This window comes from Rhincodon typus, chromosome 5 (assembly GCF_021869965.1).
Source record: "Rhincodon typus isolate 14 chromosome 5, sRhiTyp1.1, whole genome shotgun sequence".
In the NCBI taxonomy this organism is placed as follows: Eukaryota; Metazoa; Chordata; class Chondrichthyes; order Orectolobiformes; family Rhincodontidae; genus Rhincodon; species Rhincodon typus.
The window spans coordinates 63,401,469-63,425,696 of NC_063336.1; the positions used below are offsets into that span (position 1 = coordinate 63,401,469).

A 24,228-nucleotide genomic window follows, 5' to 3' on the forward strand; every position below is an offset into this window, starting at 1 on the left:
CATTGGAGAGAGTGCAGAAGCAGTTTACAAGAATGGTTCCAGGGATGAGGAACTTCAGTTATGAGGGTCGATTGAAGAGGTTGGGACTGTTGTCCTTGGAGGAAAGAAGGCTAGGAGAAGATCTGATAGAAGTTCACAAAATCATGAGTGGGCTGAATACAGTTCCACAAAAGGAACAAGAATAAAAACAGCATAGATTCAAAGTGATCTGCAACTGAAGCAAGGATGAAGTGAAGAAAATATTTTTTTTCCTCTGCAAGAAATAAATGGAATGTAGTGTCTGGATAGGTGACAGAGGAAAGTTCAATTCAGGTATTCAAGAAGACAGTGGACGGTTATTTGGATTAAAATAAATGTGCAAGAGTATGGGAAAAAGGAAGACGAGATTGGCAGTAGGCAATGGTGTTCACCTAATGATTGAGTGCAAGCATGTTGGGCTGAACATTTTCCTGTGATTCTGTGATATCGCCCCTCAAGCAGAAAAAAACCCCAGCTTCTCCAACCTAACCTTGTAGTTAAAATCCTCATTCCTGAAACTATTCTAGAAAATTTTCTTTACACCGTCTTGAAAACCCTTACTTCGGCCCTAAAGTGCTGTGCCCTAAACTGGATGCAATACTCTAGCCATGGTCTAACCAGAGTTTCATAAAAGTCAATATATTGGTTCCAGTCGATCCTGCTTAAGGGAAATAACAAACGGATTCATCGATTGACGCTTATGAGACTGCTGTTATCAATCAATTAGCTTTCCTCAGTTTTGAAAGAGTTCTGTTGCTTGCTGAAATTTTCACAAGATCTGATACGATCTTGAAAATAATATTAAAGAATGTACAAGTCTCAGGAGACCAAAATTCATAATCCAATGTGAAAGAATTAGCCACTTAAGCTCCTCTTCCATAACACAATGCAAAGGCTGCATTTAAGTGGATCCTTCTAAAGGATCAGCAGCTAGGTAGCAAATTCTACATTGTCTGACTGTTCTAGTCATTCATAATTATATAAACCCTCATAGCAATGCTCCCGAAACTCCAATGAAAGACAAGCCTTTTAGAATCAAAAGCGCCAAAAGCAATATTTATGTCTGTATTGGCCAATTTCAAAACAAGAAAGGAGTTCTGCAAGCAAATCCAAGGATGCAAGCTGACAGAAGAGAGAGAGGAACAGGAGTAAAGAGAGAAGTTTGAAAATAACCTTTCAATGGATGCTTTATGCCTAGATGACAGAGTATGTGGGGTGATGCTGACATAGGGGCAATGTCACAAGAGTAGTAATCCAGAGACAGAGGTTAATGCTCTGGGGACATGGCAACTATTAGAATTTGAATTCTGTAAATAAAATTTGGAACATAAAGCTGGTCTCAGTGAGGGGACCATTGAACTATCAACAATTGTTGTAAAAGCCCATCTAGTTCACAAATGTCCTTGGGGAAGGAAATCTGCTAAAAGAGGTCTAATTATACCAGCTTTGTTTTAATTACCAATGACCAATTCTCCACTTAACTGTGGTAATAAATGTGAAAACAGGATCGACAAACTTAAAATGACCGCATTAAACAAGTGATCCAAGGAACAGCAGATAGATTTCAAAGTGAATAAATAAAGTTAGGAGCTGGGAACAGGAAACAAATCTTTACAAAATGATGTAATGCTCATTAGTGAATTTGGAAGAGCAGAAAATGAGTCATTTGTGACAAATAATTGAGATATACAGTCATTGTAAAAAATTTCAAGGATTTCAAGGATATTTAGCAACTTAAAACATATTATTCTGACTTGGCATTGATTGTGATGCCTCACTGCATGAAACTATAAGCAACCTATCTTCAGTATAACACTGACGCGAATTTAAGAACTCACAGTAATGAAGTACATGAGGCAAAGATTCAACTTTTCATTGTTAAAAAGTAAAATTGATAGCAATATCTCTGACCATCTCCAATCTTAAAACTATGTGAAATAAAATATGAAAGCATATTGTCAAATTTCTTGTATTTTACTTCATTCAAGATGCAATATAAATTTAACTTATTTAAGGTATACTGGGTATTTAAATTGCATCCAAACAACCACGTTAGGGCTGGGCCATCTCATCCTCACTTCTTGTTCTAGTGGCACTGAATCTGACAAATACGACGCAACACCAGCTTGAAGTATGCATCCCACACAAGAGTTCAATCTGGCTACATTCCACCAGGAGTTACACGGTTTCTTTTGCCCACCAAACTGCAAAGATGTAATAACTGTTAACACATTCCTTCCACATTGAATGATCCTTATTTCATGTTCGGCAGAGTCTGCTCCTTGTATTATCAGCTACCTTCAAACAAAGGTTTAAAAAAAACATGCTATCTGTATAAAGTTCACTGATCCTACTTTTTGGAATCGATTCCAGAAAAAAGGCATTTTATTCAATTCAGCATAATATCCAATGCCAGTAAGCATTTAAAAACAAAACTCCTACTAAATTATAAACCATTATGAATCCAGGATTCAAAAACTAATGACTGCATTGCCTTTATTGAAAGTTTGCACTGGTATGTTGTTCCAAACTTGTTTATGTCATCTAATTGCAGAGATTGAATTTCAACAAACCAATTATGCATCATAGCTCATGTTATAATTCCAAGAAATCAACATCACAGCCTAGTAATACAACAAAAAAAAACTGATAACCGTACATGCTACAGAAGCATACAACTCTTCTATGAAACTATTGTTAACTACATTGTTGATCAAAACTGAAGCAACTGTGATGTAATTTACTCATATTTATGAGCAATATGTTGGGATCTGCTAGGATTTTCTCAGAATATCTCAATCTAATTTTGGTGATTAATATGCATTCAATGTCCTGTTAAATGTTTGTCTTTGCATAATTAATGTATGCTAAATATATAGTAAGTTCGGTATATATAGTTTATTGAAAATTATTATTTTGTAGGCAAAACACAACACGTGTTTAACTTTAAAATATTCCTGTAGCTGCTAATTTACATGAGGTAAAGTTGCCATAGTTCTACTGCACCACAAGGCTGCGCTGTCATTAGAGAGAGATGACGGGTGGTTTAACTTGAGGGATCACCTCACCTCAGGCAAGGGGAGAGATCGAGGAGACTCTTTCATGCCAACCTCAGCCAGATTAAATTATATTTACAATATATGAGTATGAGATGGGACATAATGGTAATTCTGAAAGGAAGCAAAATAGGCAAAAATCTAAGTCCAGTACATTCAATGGCTTCCTTGTATCTGCAACACATGATATTCCTCAAAAGAATTCCAACAGATTGGTTGAACATGATTTCCCTTTCATGAATCCATGTTGACTCAGCCTGATTACCTTGAACTTATCCAAGTGAGCTGCTGTAACTTTTTAAAGACTGACTTCCCACATTTTCCCTATCTTGTACTGGAGACTAGAATAAAAAGAAATGAAAAAAAGAATGGAGCTCCAATGAATCTAGCTCTTAGCAAACAGACACTCACATTAGATACTCAGCAACCAATCAGCTCATAACTTTACTGTGATATCCCACTTTGATTTTTTTCAAACCTGGTGCTCTGGAGCTGTAGCATTAGCAGTTCTCTGTTTACACCTTCTCTGTTCTGTCTTTCCTTGCAATTCCACTCTCTCCCACAAGCATGTAGTCATGAACCACGCTCTCTGTTTATATCCTGGCCGGTCCCCAGTGTGTTTCTTTGTAAGGCAATTCTCAGTTGATTGTAGCTCTGAGCCTTACTCTCTGTTTAGATCCACTCTGTCCCTGGTGTGTTTCGTTGCAGGTGCATTTTTTAACCTCTTCCAAGTAGGCTTCAAAGTTCAAAAATCTTCTGTCAAATTTGCAAACTGCAATGAAACTCTTGTAATACTTTGAGATAGCAAAACTTTCTCTGTATCAGTGCCATAAAATAGAAATTGAAATCGAAATCAACATCTGATGTGAAACATGGTTGATACACGAGTAATTAATGAGTATTAACTTGAAAAATTAAATCAGTGAAAAGTTTCAAGTCCAAAATGACACTTCTATATATACCCAAGGGAACCACACCTGCTCCAGTCAACAAAAGAGTTATTAATGCGTTAACTTTACTCCTCTCTCCATAAATACTGGCAGACCTGCTGAGTTTCTCCAGCACTTCTTGTTTTAATTTTAGATCTCCAGTATCTGCTTGTTTGATAACCTCAACTTAGTAATGTTTTTTCCAATATTCCAGCTCCTTAAGCAAAGTAACCTGCTGGAACAATGAACAGTCATGCTATCATCCTGGTTAAAGATGAGACTAGAGGATATGTGACAAGTTGTATTTCTCAGTATTGGATTGATGATGAAATGTAAAGCACATGTGTGCCATTATTTCCTCAGTCAGAACACAGTGGACCAGGGCGTGATCAAGATGTGAAAATTGCAATACAGTTCAATTCATATGTCATGTAAAGACTATTATATTCATTAACAGGTTAATGTTCCTAACCACAAGTTCTTTCATCTAACTCAGGAAATTCAACTGCACTTTGGTGATGGCAAATAACTATTCAAATAACAAAGCCTAAAGATGAATATTTGGAGTCTGAGCCACCCCTTTACAATTCCAAACCAATCACCTACATCATTAGCTCACCCGTAGCAGCAACTGCAGCTGTCTCAACACCCTTTACCAAAGATCTTATGCCCCTCTCTGCTTTCTACATCGCCAATCTCCTTCATACACATATATTCTTTATTTTTACCGTGAATGATCAAAGACTGCCACGTTTCAGGACACCCTCTAGAGTGCTCAATCTTTCTTGTTCCATGTCCACTTCAACTGCATGAGAAACAGGAGTGCTTATCTAAACACTTCAATATGTTGCTGTTCACATTCTGGGATGACTAGGAAGAGAACATATTAAACAATTTATGATTTTGGAGGTATACTCCCTGCTATGACAAATAAGTCCAATGGCATCCAAATTAAGTACATATGCTGTCATTAATAATCATGAAACTACTGTCATGTTATCATTAAACCTTACCTCAATTTCATAGCTGGATTCTGAACCATCCAACATAAAGACTTTGCATTGCACAATCTTGACTTTTTTGGGAATTTTCAGAGGGGACCTTTTGCTTGTATCTTCATCTTTCTGAAGTTCTTCACCTTTGTCACTTTCCTCCTTTTTCTTTTCTGTTATCACATCTGCATTATTCACACTTGCATCTTTTTCCAATGATTCTACAATCTTCTCTTTAACTGGCTGAAAAGGTAGATTTATGTTTAATATATTTCAGTGATTACAAAATATGATTCATCTTTAAGTCAGTTAATTTCAAAATACCAGTTATTTTACAGTCAATATTTTATGCTTCAGAACTAAAATATTCATAATATTTTCTATTCCTGTGATTATACCGGGTCCACCAGTTCCACTCTGTAAATCCTACTGGCAGCAACACAGCGACCCAAGTTAATCCACAAAGTTTGCAATTGATATTGATTTTTATGATGAGGCAGAGAAATGGGTTCTCTGACCATGCACCACTAATTGTACTATTACAATGTTACAAGTGACTAAGAGATTCTTGCTGGATGCAATGTCACACAAATCCACATCTTACAATATTAGAGTTCTTGAGGGCAATGCCGTAGTTCAAGCATATAACATGTCAAAAACATTAACAAATTTCTGTTTGCTACACTAGCTTCTGCAAGGAGAGTGCCAAAATCTGTTGCTCAAGCTCATGCTGCAGGGTAGATTTTGTTGAGCTCCAATATCTGGCAAATTCAGGTGAATTCCTAATTTGTAACTTTAATTTGTTTTGTTTTCATTTCTATTTTAAGTGGATTCAAAATTTAATCATCTGAGCTACCTTCATACATTTTAGGCTAGTTCGTTCCCAATCTCCTCTGTAATTGCCTGTCTCATCTTTTCTTTTCCTTTATTCATTCACAGGATGAAGGCATCGCTGGCTGGGCAGCATTTTATTGCCCATCCTTGATGGCATTTCAGAATCAATCACATTGCTATGGGTCTGGAGTCACGTGTAGACCAGGCCAGATAAGGATGGTACTCTCCTTCCCTAATGGACATTAGTGAATCATTTGGGTTTTCCGACAATCGACAATGAATTCATAGTCATCATTAGACACTTAATTCCAGATATTTTGTGTTTGAATTCAAATTCCACAATCTGCCGTGGCAGGATTCAAACCCAGAACTTTCTGGGTCTCTGGATTAACAGTCCATGGATAATACCACTAGGCCATTGCTTCCCCGATAGGGTTCATCTGGAAGAATCTCTGATCTTTATCCGCTCAATCTTAATACTACCCTTCAACCCTATTCACGCACTCAGTCTTGATCACTTCTATGTCTCTGTTCATTCCTCCAATCACGCTATCGACATCAATGGGGCTGATGTGGAGATGGTCAATAGTGTCATGTTCCGAGGGATGATGATGATCAACAATCTGTCCTGGTACACCCACATTGACCTGACGATCAAGAAAACACAACAACACCACCTCTACTTCCTCAGGAGGTTAAGGGAATTCAGCACATTGGTAAAGACTCTTACCAATTTTTATAGTTGCACTATAGAAAGCATTCTATCCAGATACATCACGGCTTGGTATGGTAACTGCTCTGCCCAGGACCATAAGAAACTACAGAGAAAGTGGTGAACACAGGCCCCAGTCCATCATGCAAGCTGATCTTTGATCTACTGACTCTATCTACACTTCCTGTTGCCTGCTGGAAAGGCAGTCACCATAATCAAAGACCCCTCCCACCCCAGTTATAATTTCTTCCAAACTCTTCCATCAGGCAGGAGATACAAAAGCTTAAACACACATATCAACAGATTCAAGAACAGCTTCTTCCCTGCTGTTATTAGGCTTCTAACGGACTTCTCAAATTTCAAATTTAATGCTGACCTCATTTTTTGTGCACCTTCTCTGCAGCCGTAACATTGTATTCCTCGCTCTGTTCTATTACTCTAATGTACTTTGTATGGTATGATCTTCCTGTACTGCACGCAAAACTAGTTACATGTGACAATAACAAATCAAATCACAGCACTTGTCTACCTGCTCTTCAATCTCACTGACTTTCGCTAACCCCTTCATTCACCCTGCACAATTAGCAGCTTGCCACCCCAAATGTGAAAACCATTTGTTTTTTAAAACACAGATATGCAAGATATTTAGAATAGTGCACATAAAAACATTACAATCTAACTTTACTCTCAACTTTCCTATTGGAAAGAGGGGAAATCAGGGGTCAGGGTACTAAAATAATTTCCAAAGAAATGGCAAAGTGTGTTCTGGCACCAAAAACTGAGCAAAATCCTCCATGGAAATAGAAACAGGACAAAGTCCAGCTCAGCTGCCTCTTCCTATCAATAATGACAACTGGCTTCAGCCCAGTGCCACCACACAGTTCGAGAATCCATCACTATTTTCACTACTTCCTCCTCTCTCTTCACCACTTCTACTTCACTTCCTATCTAACTTTCCCATCTTTTCCTTCCTCTCATTGTAAAATGGGCCTGAGTATTTCATATTCTTTATCTCCTGCTACTCCCTCTCCATTCCTCCTCTTGTTCCACATCAGCCCCTTCAGCTTGTGACTGGTTTCTTCTCACAGCCACTGTTCCCACCCCTCCACCACAGCGCACCCATAAATTTTGTTTTGACTCCCCTTGTGCAACATCACGGGTATTAACTAAGAATACACAACAAAAATAAACTTGAAGCACAAAGCATAAATCCAACAATGCATTGTAGAATGTTGACTGATGATCTTGTATAGGTAAAGGTCCAAACCAACTTATTAATGAATTTTCAATTGATGATGATGGAAAATTCTTTGCTGGTGAAAGTAATGACTTTACGGCAATTGGCATGATCCTTGGTGTCTAAAAGTAGCCGATTCTAATTTGCAGAGTCTGAAGTCTGCCACCGGGTCAAAATTCTGGATCTGGGTGCCTGTATATGCCAAAGACAATAATAGTTCATGCAGACAACTCACTAGCTACTTGAGGGCAATTAGTAATGAACAATAAATGCTAACCTAGCCAGAGACACCCATGTTCCATGAATTAATTAACAAAAATAACAATTAGGAAACAGGAATTCCTGCTTATAGATGCATTATAGAAAGCATTCTATCCAGGTACATCACAGCTTGGTATGGTAACTGCTCTGCCCAGGACCCTAAGAAACTACAGAAAACTTATCCAAGGAGAACCACCAATTCGACTGGGACAAGACCAAGATCCTGGGACAAGCAAAGCAGAGACAGACATGGGAGTTCCTAGAAGCCTGGTACTCCATGAAGAAACCCATCAACAAACACATAGAACTCAACCCCATATACACTCCATTGCGAAGAAAAACCGGAAGTGAGGTAATCTAGCTCAACGGACTCCAGAGTTTAAAAACCAGGCGGGAAAAAACACACCGACGCTTCATCGGAGGCTGCACTGATGATGTTACCCAGCAGGGTAATGAAACGTCTGTGGAACAACGAACCAGCTCTGCGAGCCAACCAACCTCAACATCCACAACCCGAGCTACAAATCTACTCAAAAACCTTACATTTGTTTGTTCAAACTTGTAAGTTGCTCTCCTTGTTGTCATCTCTGCTGGTAGCCTCCTGCATCCAGTTTTCCAACCTCCGCCAAAGATGCTGCTATTTTAGTTGGTCTTTGAAGTATTTACAAGGTGTATCTCTGTATCTCTTGCCAGAAAGTAGTACGTTGAAAACTGACAACTTTATGATAAAGAATACATTCAATGATAGCTAGATTATTTCTGTTGAGGAGTTCACGATTTGTGATGTAGTCCTGCAATGTGATGATTGTGTTGATGGAGGTGTTCGAGCACTCATTTGTATTTTGTACAAGATCCATAATTCTGAAATAGAATTAAAGTACTGAAGAAACTCAGTAGGTCTGGCAGCACCTGTAGACAGAGAGAGGTGGAAGAGGCACACGGAGAGGCGGAGAGGCAGACAAAAAGATTTGGGATTCTGAGCCCAATATAACTCTTCTTCAGAACTGACAGTTCTGATCCACATCATGGTGATGGCAACTGTCGTGTTTTTGCATTTCTGTTAAAACCCACAGTGGTTGGCTTCTCCAGAAAGGGTTCAAGAGGCAGTCAAAGGAGCTGATGCTCATGGACAATCTACAACCTACATCCTGTTAACTGTGGTATTATTTGAGATAATATTACCTATCTAGATACCTAGAGCATGGGAATTACTGCTATCACTGCTTTTCTGTGATAGGGCCATGAATGGTAGAGTACTCCGTTTCTTTAGGCTAATAGGAAGGCAATAGATGTTTGTTGCCTCAGGGAAACAGTTCACAATGAGTCACATTTCCTCCTCCCTGTGTACCAGAGGGCACAATCTTCAGTAACAGAAGTTTCATAAGGTATTTTGCGGTTTTGGTATCTGCCAGTAGTCATTATCTGGGAAAAGGTCCAACCTTTGAAGTCATTCCTATTTAGTTAATGGCTAAAAAAAACCTTCAGACTTCAGATAGATCTGTCAACCAAGCATTAATTTTTGATCCAAAGAGGTATTATGCCTTTAGAAGATAATAAAACAGATGCGCCTGGGCACAAGATTTAATTATACAGCTACAAGTTAAGGCAACCAGTACTGAGAAAAAGGAATAGAATTTTCTGATAAGGCGGCTAACTTGAAACAAGAAAATATTTCAAATCCTCAGTTTCTCATCATCGTGAATATTCATTTTTTTGTATGATATTGATATGACTAACAAAATACTTTAATGGAAGCCAAAACGCTGTTGGTCTTTGCTTTTAAATGGTTCGACCTAACTGCACCTGCATTTCAAAAGAAATTATGTATTCAAACCTCTCGATGTATCTGCTCTATAGCAACATGAGTAAACATCTGTCCTTTATTTTTCTTCACAAAATGTGTTACCTCATGTTTATCCTTGTTATGGTGCATCTTTCATCTGTCTGAGCATATTCCTGAAGTACCTATGTATTTGTGAAGTCTTCTCACAATTCTGGCTACTTATGTATTAGTAAATTTCAAGACTGTGCTTACTATGCCCAAGTCAACATTAAATACAAATGGCAATCTTGCATTGACCATGTCAAAGATGTTATTAAAACACTAGCAGCTGTTAAATTTACTGGAACGAACCAGTAACTTTGGGTCAACAGTTTCCAAACCCCTCTACCACTGGGCACTTCCTTCGCTTAAGTTTGTTTCTAGAGGTTATAGTGGCTATAGAGTCATACATAATAGAAACAGGTCCTTTGGCCCACCATGACAATTTCAAATCTGGCACTGTTTTAATTCCTATGTCAATCTTTTCAGTGGTATTTGTCATCTGATTATCAGACTTGAGCAGTAGTTTTATGCTTGTTTCTGTACCGTGGAATTGTAAAAAAAAAGTTCATTTTAACAAGTTTTGGAGAAATTAAATATGAAAGAGTTTGAGTATTCCTGAAAAATGACACTTTCTCTAAGGCCTCATTCATTCACTTGTCAGACCATTCACATGAATACTAATGTAAAGAGGTGCAACATTTTATAACTATAAAATAGGAATGCTTATTGTTTGGCAGTGAACTCTAACTTGTGGACGTTGTCTTGAAGATTACACCTGTTAGAAGATCGACAGTTCAATACCTGTTTTTGTAAAAGCTGTCAGAATCAAAGACATTTGCAAATGGTGTTGAATCGTTCCGAAATGACGAGGCATTGCTGGGCATTATAGAATCATTGCTTACTAACGGTCCCAGCAAACAGCCCACTTCATTTTGGTAAATCTCTTAATTGTCACTGGAGTGATTCATGTTGGAACTGCCCAAGGCAATCAATCACTGCTCTTGCTGGACATCAAGTCCCAAACTGTAACAGTGACTGAAAACTTAGCCAAAGAGATAAATTTAAGAGGAGTCTTTGAGGAGCAAATAGATGAAAGGTTTTAGAGACAATCAGTAATTTCAAAAGGAAATTTAATTTCCTCTTAAAAGAAAAAACTTGGAAGGCTGCAAGGAGAGAGGGGGAAAACAGGATCCACTGCTGTGTTCTGCAAGAGACTGTCATAGACTGTATGGACTGAATAGTCTCCCTCTGTATCATAATGACTTTACGACTCAGAAAATTGCAGTGCATAAGGCATGGGTAGTTAGTGTTGGGGCAAAGTGAAAGTGAGGCCTGTCAAGGGCCAAAGTCAGGAAGAGAATCTGTTGGAGACATGGGGCAAAATGGAGAGGGGATGATCAGTGAAGGAATTTAGGAGAAAAAGAGAATTTAAAATTTGAGTTGCTGTGGAGTTAGGAACCGAAAGGGTTGAATGAATTGCACTTGATCAAGAATGGGATAAGGACAGCAGAGGTTTGGATCAGTTGAGAATAACAGGGAATGACAGGTTGACCAAGAAAACATTGAAGTCTGGAAATAGTATAAATTACGGTTTGAGCAGCAGATGGCTTAAATAAAGTGCAGAGATGGGAAACATTTCTCATCTGGAATTGGTTGTGATGGAGAGGATGGAGTTGAGCAGAATGTGAAGATTGCATCTTGTATGGTTGAAACTTCGGTTGCCCTCGATGGTCACAATGAGGGATCTTCTTGAATTGCTGCAGTCATTGGAAAATCAGGATACCCACATGTTGTTGGGAAGAGAACTTAAGGATTTTAACCCAGAAACAGTGAAGGAATGTCAATATAGTTCCAAGTCTGAGAGATTTTGAGGGGAACTTGCAGGTGGTGTTCCTGTTATCCTTGGCCTTCTAGGTGGAAGAGTCCATGGATTTGGAAGGTCCTACCTGTTATGCCTGGCTGGGTTAACATGCTGGAAATCAAGTTCTGCTAGTCATGGCGCATACACAAAATTAACGATTTTAAAAACAATGTAAAATTCCCCAATTTACCTATGCCAGGTTGAAACAAAATGCAGGCCAGATTTCTGTACTTAAAAAAAATGACAAATTATTACAAATAAATAGGTTGTAACTACAGATAAACAATTATGAATGGTCAGTATATAACTGACCTAGTTGAAGCTCTAATCCACTTAAAAAAAATCCCCCTCTACATACATGTACAGGCACAAAAGAAACATGGGTGTTATGAGTGGAGGAAAGACTGAGAAGGATCAGTGGTTCCTGTCAACACAGTTGGCCGAGATGATCCATTTGCAGATCAGAATGCTGTTTCTTAATCATTCTTTTCCAGATGCTTTTATTTGTTTGCAGGAGGCAGAGGGTGACTAGTTTACACTTTAAAAAGTCTCAGCTTACAGCAATTAATATGGGGAAGTAAACTGGCTCTCTACAGGTTCGAGGTGCTTTTTATTGCAGAACTGAAACACAGCTCCTCCCCTTCCTGAAATCCGTTTCATTCTGGCCAAACATTGAGACCCCCAAACTGTCCAGCTACTCGGGAGCAAATCATGCAGTTGTTGGCAGGCAGGAGTCCTTTATCATCAATAACTGGTGACCAGTACACAGACCAATTTTCCATTTTTTGCCAATCAAATCTCCGTACGTACATACACCCCTGGTGTTAGCTGTTCCATACATGAGTGTTCCTCATTGCTTGAAACGACATCTGTGCAAACAGCACTTGCAATGGGTGTCAGATAACTTGCTTTTGTAAAGTGTAGTGATCCTTCAGCAATCTTTACCTTTCAAAGCAACCTTTTTCACATTTCAGTCTAGAGTCAAAAATTCAGAAAAATAGTGATGTGCCCTTTACATTGGCAAAGGGGCCTTGTTGAGTGACTGCAGTGCATCCTTTAAAAGGTACAAACTGCTGCCGTTGTGTATTGATGGTTAAGGGATGAAATGTTGAAGGCGGTGATTATGGTGTCAATCAACCAACCTGCTTTGGCCTGGATGGTGTCAAGCTTCAAGTGCTGTTGAAGCTGCACTTATCCAAACAAGTGGAGAATATTCCATCATACTCGAGACTTGTGCCTTTGGTGATGGTAGACATGCAGTGGGAAGAGTTACTTATTGCAGAATTCTCCGTTTCTGACCTACCCTTGTAACCACAATAGTTATATGGATGCTCCAATTTAGTTTCTGAATAATAGTGATCCACAGGATGCTGATATTGATGGATTCAGCGACAGTAATGATATTGAGCATCAAGGGGTAACATTTAGATTCTTCCCTATTGGGGATGGTTATTGCTTGCCACTTGCGTGGCATGCATCTTACTTGCTTTTTGGTCGTCCAAACCTTCTGTATCTGAGCAATCGCAAACGGTGCTGAACGCAATGCAATCATGAGTGAACATCCCCAACTATGACCTTATGATGGAGGGAAGGTAATTGAGGAAGCAGCTGAAGATGATGTCTGATTAATGGTTTGCTCTGTTGAATTATGCCTTTATGTTGAGGATAGCCACTGTAACCTCATCTGTGAAGCTCTTCTGTCCAAGTTTAGATGAAGGCTGTAATGAGATAAGGAGCGCAGTGGCCCTGATGGCATCCAAACTGAGTGTCGGTGACTAGATTATTCCTTTACCAGTGTCACTTGTTAGCATTGCCAATGACTTCCTCCATCATTTTGCTGATGATTGTACCTTCATTGCTCAGATCTTTGAGTATAGAAGTTGGGAAGTCATGTTGAGACTGTACAGGACATTGGTGAGGCCTCTTCTCGAATGCGGTGTCCATTTCTGGTCGCCCAGTTATACAAAGGATATTATTAAGGTGGAGAGAGTTCAAAACAGATTTACCAGGATGTTGCCGGTACAGAAGGTTTGAGTTATAGAGAAAGGCTGAACAGGCTGAGACTCTTAACTGGAGCATAGGAGGTTGAGAGGCGACCTTAAAGAAGTTTATAAGATAATGAGGAGTATAGGTAGAGTTAATGGTAATTGTCTTTTCCCGAGGATGGGGGATTTCAAGACTGGGGGACACATTTAAGGTGAGAGGAGAGAGATTTTGAAAAAGACATGAGGGGCAAATTTTTTGCAGGTGGTTCACATGTGGAATGAACTTCCTGAGGAAGTAATGAATGCAGGTACAATTACTTCTAAAAGACATTTGGATAAGTACATGTATAGGAAAGGTTTGGAGGGATATGGGCCAGGGGCAGGCTGGTGGGACTAGGTTAGTTTGGGATTATGTTCGGTATGGACTGGTTGGACCAAAGGGTCAGATTCCGTGCTGTATGATTCTATGACTGAAGGAACATTAATTAGTCAGGTTGGATTTCGTTGACTTTTTGTTTGCAGGGATGCAATGGACAGTGCCAATGATTTACTATCTCAGAACAGATTGGTTGGCAGCTTGACTCATTCTGGAGTACAAGTCTGCAGTGTTGTTACATTTTGTTTCTATATCCAGAGGTGCTACCTGGCCTGCTGGGTATAACCAACATTTTCAGTTTTGATTTTAGATAACCAGCATTCTTAGTATTTTATTTATGCATTGTTGTGCTCTGGTTGTAACAATTAAATCTTCCATTTTATGAAGCGGTTACCCGAGTTGAAACGTACATGGACAACTCAAGATTTCCAGAAAAACAGCTTCGTACACAGTATTAATGAGATGCGAGCAGTTGTGAGACGGTGAAACAGATTGTTTTACTCATTGATTTCACTCAACACTGCATACAGGTGGTCAAAGACGTATTCTACCATTTTAGATCAATCATGTTTAAAGCACAGGAAGATAATCTGATTGGGAGTGATCTGGAAAATGGATAAACTGAAAAGACTACAGCCGTGAAGCTGGCATGAAAATGTATCTCAGAGTCAATCGGTTTTATAATTTTCTTGTGGCATTGGATTCTAAATTATCCATATTAAACTAATTGCACTTCAGCACTGAATTTAAGGAGGAAGTTCTAATTCTGATTTCCATTCCAAGTTCTGAAGTTTTTTTTCTGTAGCTGCACAGGAATCCAAAGGTTTCGTCTCTTATCGTCCCTCAATACACCAAAACTGTTGACTATTTGACTGTCAATCGAACTGTCATTATTCGCTGAAATCATTTCAGCTTGTTATGAGTGAACAAAGGGAAAAACTGGTGAAAATCTGAATTGGTAGTGGAAGATACTGGAAAAAGAACTTGACGGGAGTAACCCGAGTACTGTCTAGAATTTGCTAGAATATCTGGATGAACCTGCATTGTTTCGAGCAGGGCTGCAGTGGAAATAGTACTTCAACTCTATCAACCACAGTGTGGAGATTCTTTGGTTGAGGAAACAGGAAAACATGTTGGAAGTATCCCCATGGAGGTGGCACAGTGGAACTAATATGACAGAGACTGAGGAATTGGGAGAGTGGAATGAAATCCTTATAGGAAGCTGGGTACGAGGAACTGTCGTCAAGGTAACTGGAAGGCAGCGGGTTTGTAGTGGATACTGGCAGAGAGCCTGTTACCAGAAAAGAAAGCAGTGAAGTCCAGGAAGAGAATTGGAGAGTTAGAGATGGACCATATGAAGGTGAGTAAAGGATGGAAATTGGAGGCAAAACTGATCAATTTTTCCAATTTTGCGAGGGAGGAGGGAGGAGGAAGGATGGTCAAGGATGTTATTGACGCACTGAAGAATGAGTTGTGAGAGGGGATCCCAAGTACGACTCAACCAAGAAATATTCCACAAATTCATCTGGATACCAATAACCACACGTCTGACTTGGGAAAAATGAGACAGGTTAAAGGAAAAGTTTTGCAGAGTGAGAATGAGATCAGCCAGGCAAAGGAGATTGTTGGTGGACGGGGACTATTCAGACTTCCTATTAAAGGAGAAGTGGAGAAACGTCAGACCATACTGATGTGGGGTGGGTGTGTAGATGGATTGCACACTCCTGATGACGAAGAGCTGGCTAGAGGCAAGAATCTGAAATATAGAGCCAACATAAAGCACCCGAAGAATCTCAATTGTAAATGGGAAGAAACCAAACAAGGGGAGATAAAATAGTTACAATAGGAAGAAATAAATTCAGTTGTGTTTGGAACAGGCTGAAACAATGGGTCTGCCAGACTGGTCTTGTGTTGGGGTGAAGTTAAAAAGCAGGTTGATATTAAAGATTTTTATTGAATTCACATTTCACCAACTGCCACTGAGATTCAAATCCATGTTCTCAGAATAATAACTTGGGGTTCTGGTTCAATAACATTGCCACAAGGCATCAATTTCCCAGTCCTGTTGTAGAATAGATTTTAAATTGCTTCAACATAATTGCAAAACTAAAATGCTCAAGCATAGATTATCAGTTTCAGAAGAGTAGACCCACGGAACAAAGCAGTTTGAGTATTATTTCCACTCCTACAAGAGAACAGCCTGGGAGTGGTATCTAGGTTATTTGATACACTTGCCTTTATTGGTCAGTGCGTTGAGTATAAGAGTTGGGAGGTCATGTTGCGATTGTGCAGGACATGGAATACTATGTGCAATTCTGGTCTTCCTGTTGTAGGAAGGATGTTGTGAAACTTGAAAAGGTTCGGAAAAAATTTACAAGGACGTTGCAAGGGTTGGAGGGTTTGAGCTATAGGGAGAGGCTGGACACACTGGGTCTATTTTCCCTGGAGTGTCGGAGACTGATGGGTGACCTTATAGAGGTTTATAAAAATCACGAGGGGCGTGAATAGCCAAGGTCTTTTCCACAGGGTCAGGGAGTCCAAAACTAGACGGCATAAGTTTAAGATGAGAGGGGAAAGATTTAAAAGGGACCTAACGGACAACTTTTTCCACGCAGAGGGTGGTGCATGTATAGAATGAGCTGCCAGAGGAAGTGGAGGAGGCTGGTACAATTACAACACTTAAAAGGCATCTGGATGGATACACAAATAGGAAGAGTTTAAAATGGATATGGGCCAAATGCTGGCAAATAGGACTAGATTTATTTAGGATATCCAGTTGGCATGGACAAGTTGGACCCAAGAGTCTTTTTAGTTCTGTACGTTTCCATGACTATGTCTATGCCGAACAACAAACACCAAAACTACACCAACCCCATTTATCTGTGGTTTGTCCATCATATGGCAGGAAGGATAGAGAAGCTGATTATTATTTAAATGGAGAAAGACTGCAGAAAGCTACAGCATAGAGAGATTTTGATATCCTCGTGCATAAATCTCAAAAAAACTAGAATTAAAGTTCAGCAAGTAATACTGATGGCAAATGGAACATTAACCTATACTTCAAAGGGAAAGGAGTATAAATATAGGGAAGTCTTTCTACACAAGGCACTAGACAGACGACAGTTGGAATACTGTAATTAATTGTGGGCACCATATCCGAGGAAAAATTTACTGGCAATGAATGCAGTCCATGAAGGGTTTACTAAGCTGATCCCAGGTATGGGAGGACTCTCTCTTATGAGAAGAGGTTGAGCCTGGACTCACTGAAATTTAGAATGGGAGGTGATCTCATTGAAACATAAAAGATTCTCATGGGACTTAACAAGGTAGACGCAGAGAGACTGTTTCCCCTTCTAAAAGAGTCAAAGAGTCAGAGAGAACACATGAGGCACTGCCCATCCAGTTTATACCAACCCATCTGCACTAATCCCACTTTCCAGGACTTGTCCCATAGTCTTGAATATAATGACACCAAGTGCTTATTCATGTACTTTTAAAGATAAGAGGTTTCCTACCTCTGCTCCCCTCCCAGATTCCTACCAATCTCTAGCTGCAAAGTTTTCCTCCAAACCTCATGCCTGTCACCTTAAACTTATGCCCTCTTGTTACTGACCTTCAACTGTGGGGAGCAGTTGCTTCCTATCCATCCTGCGTACGTCCCTTGTAAGCTATACACCTTAATTAGGCCCCGTCACTGGCTTCTCTGCTCTCAAGAGAAGAACACAAACCTATCCAGCATAAGCTGACTGATACAGATTAATTACTCCAACTTGTGAATCTTATTATTTCTCGTACTAGCTCACTAACAATTTGGGGAAAGGCAAACAAAGATGGACCTTTTGTGGCCAGTTAGTTCGACGGTTTTAGCTAAAGAAAACAGGAATTAACAGTAGACAATACAGTGAGGAGTTGGGGGAGCACACCAGGCCAGGCAGAATCAGAGGAGCAGGAAAGTTGACGTTTTGGGTCATGACCCTTCTTCAGAAATGGGAAGGGGTAAGGGAGCTGGGAAATTAATAGAGAGGAGGGGTGGGGCTAGGGAAGGTAGGTGGGATGGTGATAGGTGAGTGCAGGTTGGGAGTGGTGGGGATTAGGAAGGCAGGATAGGTGGGAGAGAAGGTGGACAGGTTGTGTCAGGTCAAGGAGGAGAGGGTGAAAGAGGGGGTTGGATGTGGGATGAGGCCAGGGGTGAGGAGATTTTAAAACTGGTGAATTCTATGTCTAGGCCATCAGGCTTTAGGCTCCCGAGGCAGAATATGAGGTGCTGCTCCTCCAGTTTGTGGGTTGTGTCATTGTGACACTGGAGGAGACCCAGGATGGACATGTCACGAAAGGAGTGGGAGCGGAGTTAAAATGGTTGGCAACCAGTAGGCGCTGCCGTTTGGTGTGTACGGAGCACAGGTGCTCTATAAAACGGTCTCCGAGTCTATGCTTGGTCTCACCCATGTAGAGGAGGCTACATCGGGAGCAACAGATACAGGAGACCAAGTTGGCAGATGCACAGGTGAACCCCTGTCAGATATGAAAGGTTTGCTTTAGGCCTTGAATGGAGATGAGGGGGGAGATATAGGGGCAGGGCGGTTGCAGGGAAAGGTGCCGGGTGTGGTGGGGCTAATGGGGAATGTGGAGAGGACGAGGGAGTCGCAGAGTGAGTGGTCTCTACAAAAGGTAGATGGGGTGGGGAGGGAAATATCTCTTTGGTCATGGGGTCAGATTATAGGTAGTGGAAGTGGCAGGGAATGATACACTGGATGTGGAGGTTGGTGAGGTGATATGTGAAGACCAGGGGAACTTGGTCTTTATTTTTGTTGTGGGGAGGGGTTTGAGGGCAGAAGTACCGGAAAGGCAAGAGATGCAGTTGAGGGCATTTTTGATCACGGGGTTGGGGGAGCGAGGGTCGCAGTCCTTTTGGCAGGAACAGGCAGAGACAATGTGTTGGCCGGGGCAGTCAGGTTTGTGGACTTTGGGAAGGAGAGAGAAATGGGCGGTCGTGTGGGGTTAGGGAACAATGTGGTATTTGAGGAATTAGCAGTAGGCATTCAGCCTCTCTAGTCTGCTCATCATTCAACAAGATCATGGTTGATCTGATTTTGACCATAATTCTACTTGGGTGTCTGCTACACACAACCCTGGATTAACTGTCAACCAAAAACTTACCTAACTTGGTCTCAATTGTACTAAATGGTTATGCCTCTACTGCTCTCTGCACAGAAGAATTCCACTTACTAAAAACTCAAAAAATTGTATTCACCCGCTGAAATGAAAGACTCCTAATTTTTAGAACTGCGTGCACGAGTTCCGAACTCCCCCACAAGGGGAAGTAACCTCTCAACATCCATCAATCTCGAAAAGACTTTCTATGTTTCAGGAAGTATGCTGTTCTTGCATCTCCAATGGCATTGGCCCAACTTGCTCAACTTTTCTTCATTAACTCAACAATTCACTGCAGGAGGTAGTTCTGAAGTTTCTCTCTATTTAAATAATACTTTTTTATATTTCCAGCCAAAGTAGGTATTCATATTTTCCCAGATTATACTGCAGAAAACAAATTTATCCCCACTTACTTAATCTAAATCCTTTTATATTTGATGCCTTCTTGATAACTTACTTTCTTACTTATTTTTAGGTCATCAAATTTTGGTGAGTACCACATTGGCCGTCTTCCAGTCCTTCAGTGTCCAGGGAGGAATTGAAAAATTATTACTCATGTCCCTGCTATTTCCTCCTATGCTTCACTCAACAGTCTGGGATAGAGTTTACATAGCCCTGGAGATTTATCTACTTTCAAGTATGCCAGACCATTCAGAATCTCCTCTCTGCCTATGCTAACTTCTTTAAGTTTATCATAGTCCTTCTTCCCGATTTCTATACTCTTGTCATCCTTCTCATTAGTGAACACTGAAACAAAGTATTCATTTAAACCATACCTACAGCCTCTAGCTCAATATACACAAATTACTGGTCTTTCTTCTATAATGCCATAATTGCATTCTTGTGCAACCTCATGCTACAGAAAATCACGTTTATAGGGAAAATCGCTGTACCTGTACAGCAGAAAGTTCACATTATCCAAACAGCAGCCGCTATTCATCAACCGCGTTACAGCCAATTTGCGCTAACCAAACACGCGTTAAAGCAGAACTACCTGTACAACTGTGGTCCTTAAAGGACCCTACTGTTTCCCTTGCTTTCCTAAAGGTACTTGCAAAATATTCAAGCATGTTCCTTTATTTTAGCTGTCAATATTCTTTCATGCCCATTTTTACTTGCCTGATTTCCTTTTTACATTTCACCTTGCACATTTGCACTCCCCTATGGCTTCTGCTGTTTTAAGCCTTTGGTATCTCCCATAAGCTTCCCTTTTTCTCTTTATCAAATCTTGCACATTTATTGATATCCAGGGTTCAGAGGGTTTGTTGGTTCTATCCTTTGTCCTTATTGGAACATATTGGCCCTATACCCCCTATATTTTCTTCTTGAATGTGTCCCATTTCTCTGACACGGATTTCTCAATATTTGTTCCCAGTCCATTCTGGAAAAATCATACTTAATCTTATTTTTTAAAAATCAGCCTTTCCTCCAGTTTAGAACTTTGATTTCAGGCCGATCCTTGTCATTTTCCATAACGATTTTGAATTTCATGAAGTGTGGAGCTGGAAGAACGCAGCAGGCCGGGCAGCATCAGAGGAGCAGGAAAGCTGACGTTTCAGGTTGGGACCCTTCTTCAGAAAGGGGTTCGAAGAGTTTCAGGGCCAAAGAGATTACCAGAGGGTTGCAGTGGGAGAGAGATCTACTGATTCACCCATTTCTGAAGGAGGGTCCCGACCTGAAACGTCAACTTTCCTGCTCCTCTGATGCTGCCTGGCCTGCTGTATTCCTCCAGCTCTACACTTATCTCTGACTCCAGCATCGGCAGTTCTTACTATCTTGGAATTTAATGAAGTTACGATTACAGTCTGCAAAATGCACCCCCCAACCCCACACTGATATTTCAACCACGTGCCTGGCTTCATTAGCTAAACTTTAGTTCAAGGCTGCACCCTCTCTTGCAGGGCCTTCTACATACTGGCTTAAAAAGCTTTCCTCTTTGCATTTTAAGAATTTCACTTCCTCTAAACCTTTTATACTGCAACTGCTCCAGTTAATGCTGGGGCAGTTGAAATCCCGTATCATCACCCTACTACTTTTGCACTTCTCTGGAATTTGCCTGCATGATTTCACTTATACAGAATCGTTTTGATTTTCCAAACAGCCAGGTGCTATCTCACTAATAATGGATTCTAGCATTTGCCCAGTGACAGATGTGAGGTGTTTTCTTTCAATTCAATTCCATTCCTAAATTTCTTTGTATCCATGACTGGTGCATTCTTTTCCTGGAGTTGTTGTCTCTAAATGCAAGATACCTTTGCTGACAGTCATGCAATATCTTAAATATCTAACACTGTGCCTCTAAGTCTCCTTCATCTATTTTGTCTGTTCACTTTAGGCTAACTGTTTTTCACCATCCTTTGTCAAACAGAGGTGTTACAGTTCTGATTTTCCTATTTGGCTCATCATAGAGTCATAGTTGTACAGCATAGAAACAGACCCTTCAATCCATCTCGTCCATGCCAACCAGATATCCTAAATAAATCTAGTCCCATTTGCTAGCATTTGGCTCATGTCCCTCTGAACCCTTCCTCTTCATATACCCATTCAGATGCCTTTTAAATGTTTAATTGTACCAGCCTCCACCACTTCCTCTGGCAGCTCAGTCCACACATGCATCACCCTCTGTGAAAAAGGTCCCTTTTAAATCTTTCTCCTCTACCTTAAACCTATCCCCTCTAGTTTTGGACTCCCCGACCCTGCGAAAAAGACCTTGGCTCTTCATTCTATCCACGCCCCTCATGATTTTATAAACCTCTAAGGTCACCCCTCAACCTCCGATGCTCAAGGGAAACAAGGCCCAGTCTATTCAGCCTCTCCCTATAGCTCAAAACCTCCAACCCTGGCAACATCCTTGTACATCTTTTCTGAACCCTTTCAAGTTTCACAACTTCCTTCCTATGGCCTTAAATCTTTGCTTCTCAAAGCCAACTGCCCAACTATTCTAATCCCATTTTTCAGCACTTGGCCCATAGCCTTGGTATCACAAGTGTACATCTAAATACTTCTTAAATTTTTAGTAGTAACAAAGTTGCTCTTAGGCTTATTATATGCTCCAATATTACAAATTGGTTTTAAATGGTCTGGAAAAATATTTTCTTGCACACATTTTAGTTTATACAGAGAACAAATAAGTGTATAGAAGTGTTAATTTTTATTGATTATTTGCATCAAAATAGACAACATTGGAAATAAAAAGCTGATGCATAGGTTTTCGAACAAATATCAGTTAATTTCTAAAATATTGACGTGCCTTTTTCTTTTTCAGAAAATGTAGGAATTGTCATGCATACCCTGCATTTGTGTTCTTAACTGAGATTTACAAATGTTGCAGTTTTTTCTCAATTTACATCAGATGGAGTAACTTCAGAAATTGGATAATCATTATAAATTATCATGTTGTAGGACTTTTATATTTAATTCAAGAGTATTTTAACAAACTGAATTACGTATTACTTTAAATTGCTACATTAAAATCTGGAGTAAAGTTAAAAATGTATAATACAGAATTTACTATACCTGTAACTCTGCAGAATTCATTGAAAGCTGCTCCCCTGTTTCATCTTTCTTAGCCTCTTCTTCCACCTCCTCCTCTTTCTTTACTTCCTGCTCTGATGAAGTACATACCGGCTCTGGCTGTTCTTCCTCAACTGGATGTATGTCCTCAGCTTGAGGAATGTCCTTCTCAGCTTCCTTGTCTTCTGTCGTTTCTACTGTGGATAGTGACTTTTGCTTTTTAAGCCATCCAGGTAAAAATCGTGACAGCCCTTTACTGACTGTCTGCTCCTTTTTGTCACTGCTAGAAGGACTAGCTTGGGCACTTGCATGTGAAGTTGGAGAATTTATTTCCTGTTCTTTCAGAAGTTGCTCTATGGAATCTGGCTGTTCAACTTCTTTGACATCATTCTGCTGTTCTTGATTTACGTTGACAGGTTCTTGAGAATCCGAAACTTCAAAATGATCTTCTTCAATTTGCTCTGGCTCTTCCTTAACTTCAGTTAAAGATCCACTTTTGGTCGTCATGATCAAAGCTTAAACTGAAATTCAAAGAAAATATTATTTCACACAACATTCTAAGGAAGATTATATAAAATCATGAGTTGACACTAAATTACAACTCAAATTTGATCTACTTAAATAAGAACAAGATCTCAAACATCATTATTTGAAGATTCTTTAAATATTTACAATAGTCTTCAGTTTTAATTTGAAGTTTAAACAGTGGCTATACATTAAAAGTAACCCTGCACATTGCAAAAAAAATGGTTTTCCCAGTGAAGTCATACAATGTAGCAATCTCAGCTAGAACAAAGCATAACTAATCACAGGCAAAGAAAACAAAACAAATAAAATCATGTGAAGTCTCAGTTCAATGAATCAATTTGAAATTACTAGTTTATTCTCTACTGGTTTCTCTAAACTGTTCAGTGCCAAATGAGATTTCCATCATTGTGGCCACACATTTCACTTTTAAAAAATACATTCACTTGTGAGATGTGGGTATAGCTGGCTGACCAGCATTTATTGCCCATCCCTAGTTGCTCTTGAGAAAGTAGCAGTAAGCTGCCTTCCAAGCTAGGCATGGCTGCACAGTTCTATGGTTGAAATGGGAGATCTAATAGCCAGCTCTAAAGGCATTGCGAACCATCTGTGGTCAAGATGTCAGCATGATGCGACACAAGAGCATACACACGAATATCCCACATGCTAGTTTGGTAATTATGAAAGACTGTGTTCTCTCCCAGATATATCTGAGAAACTTCAGCAACTGGACATGTCACCAAGAACCTTGTTATCCCCAGTTCTATTACACTGCAATAAGAAACTGGGCAACTTTAGAAGAACAAGAGTGACAGTAATTCTACACATTTTGCTGGATCTGCTGTTTGGCTCATGAAATGGTTTATATACATTGCATCATTATATGACTCTTTGATTATATTGGTATGCTTCCAAAAAATTCAAAAGTCAACATTTCACAAGGTTATTCATTG

General features: G+C 39.9%; 1 protein-coding gene across 15 annotated transcripts in view; it reads right to left on the reverse strand.

Moving 5' to 3' along the window:
* Positions 1 to 24,228, reverse strand: part of epb41l2 (erythrocyte membrane protein band 4.1 like 2) — a 175,010-nt gene that overhangs the window by 72,890 nt on the left and 77,892 nt on the right. For all 15 annotated transcript variants that reach the window (XM_048596989.1, XM_048596988.1, XM_020532526.2 and 12 more), the window contains exons 2-3: positions 22,754 to 23,271; positions 5,017 to 5,238 (exon numbers count right to left, since the gene is read on the reverse strand). In XM_048596989.1, coding sequence (XP_048452946.1) covers positions 5,017 to 5,238; positions 22,754 to 23,257 — 726 coding nt within the window. In that variant the 5' untranslated portion in view covers positions 23,258 to 23,271. The remainder of the gene's footprint in view (positions 1 to 5,016; positions 5,239 to 22,753; positions 23,272 to 24,228) is intronic.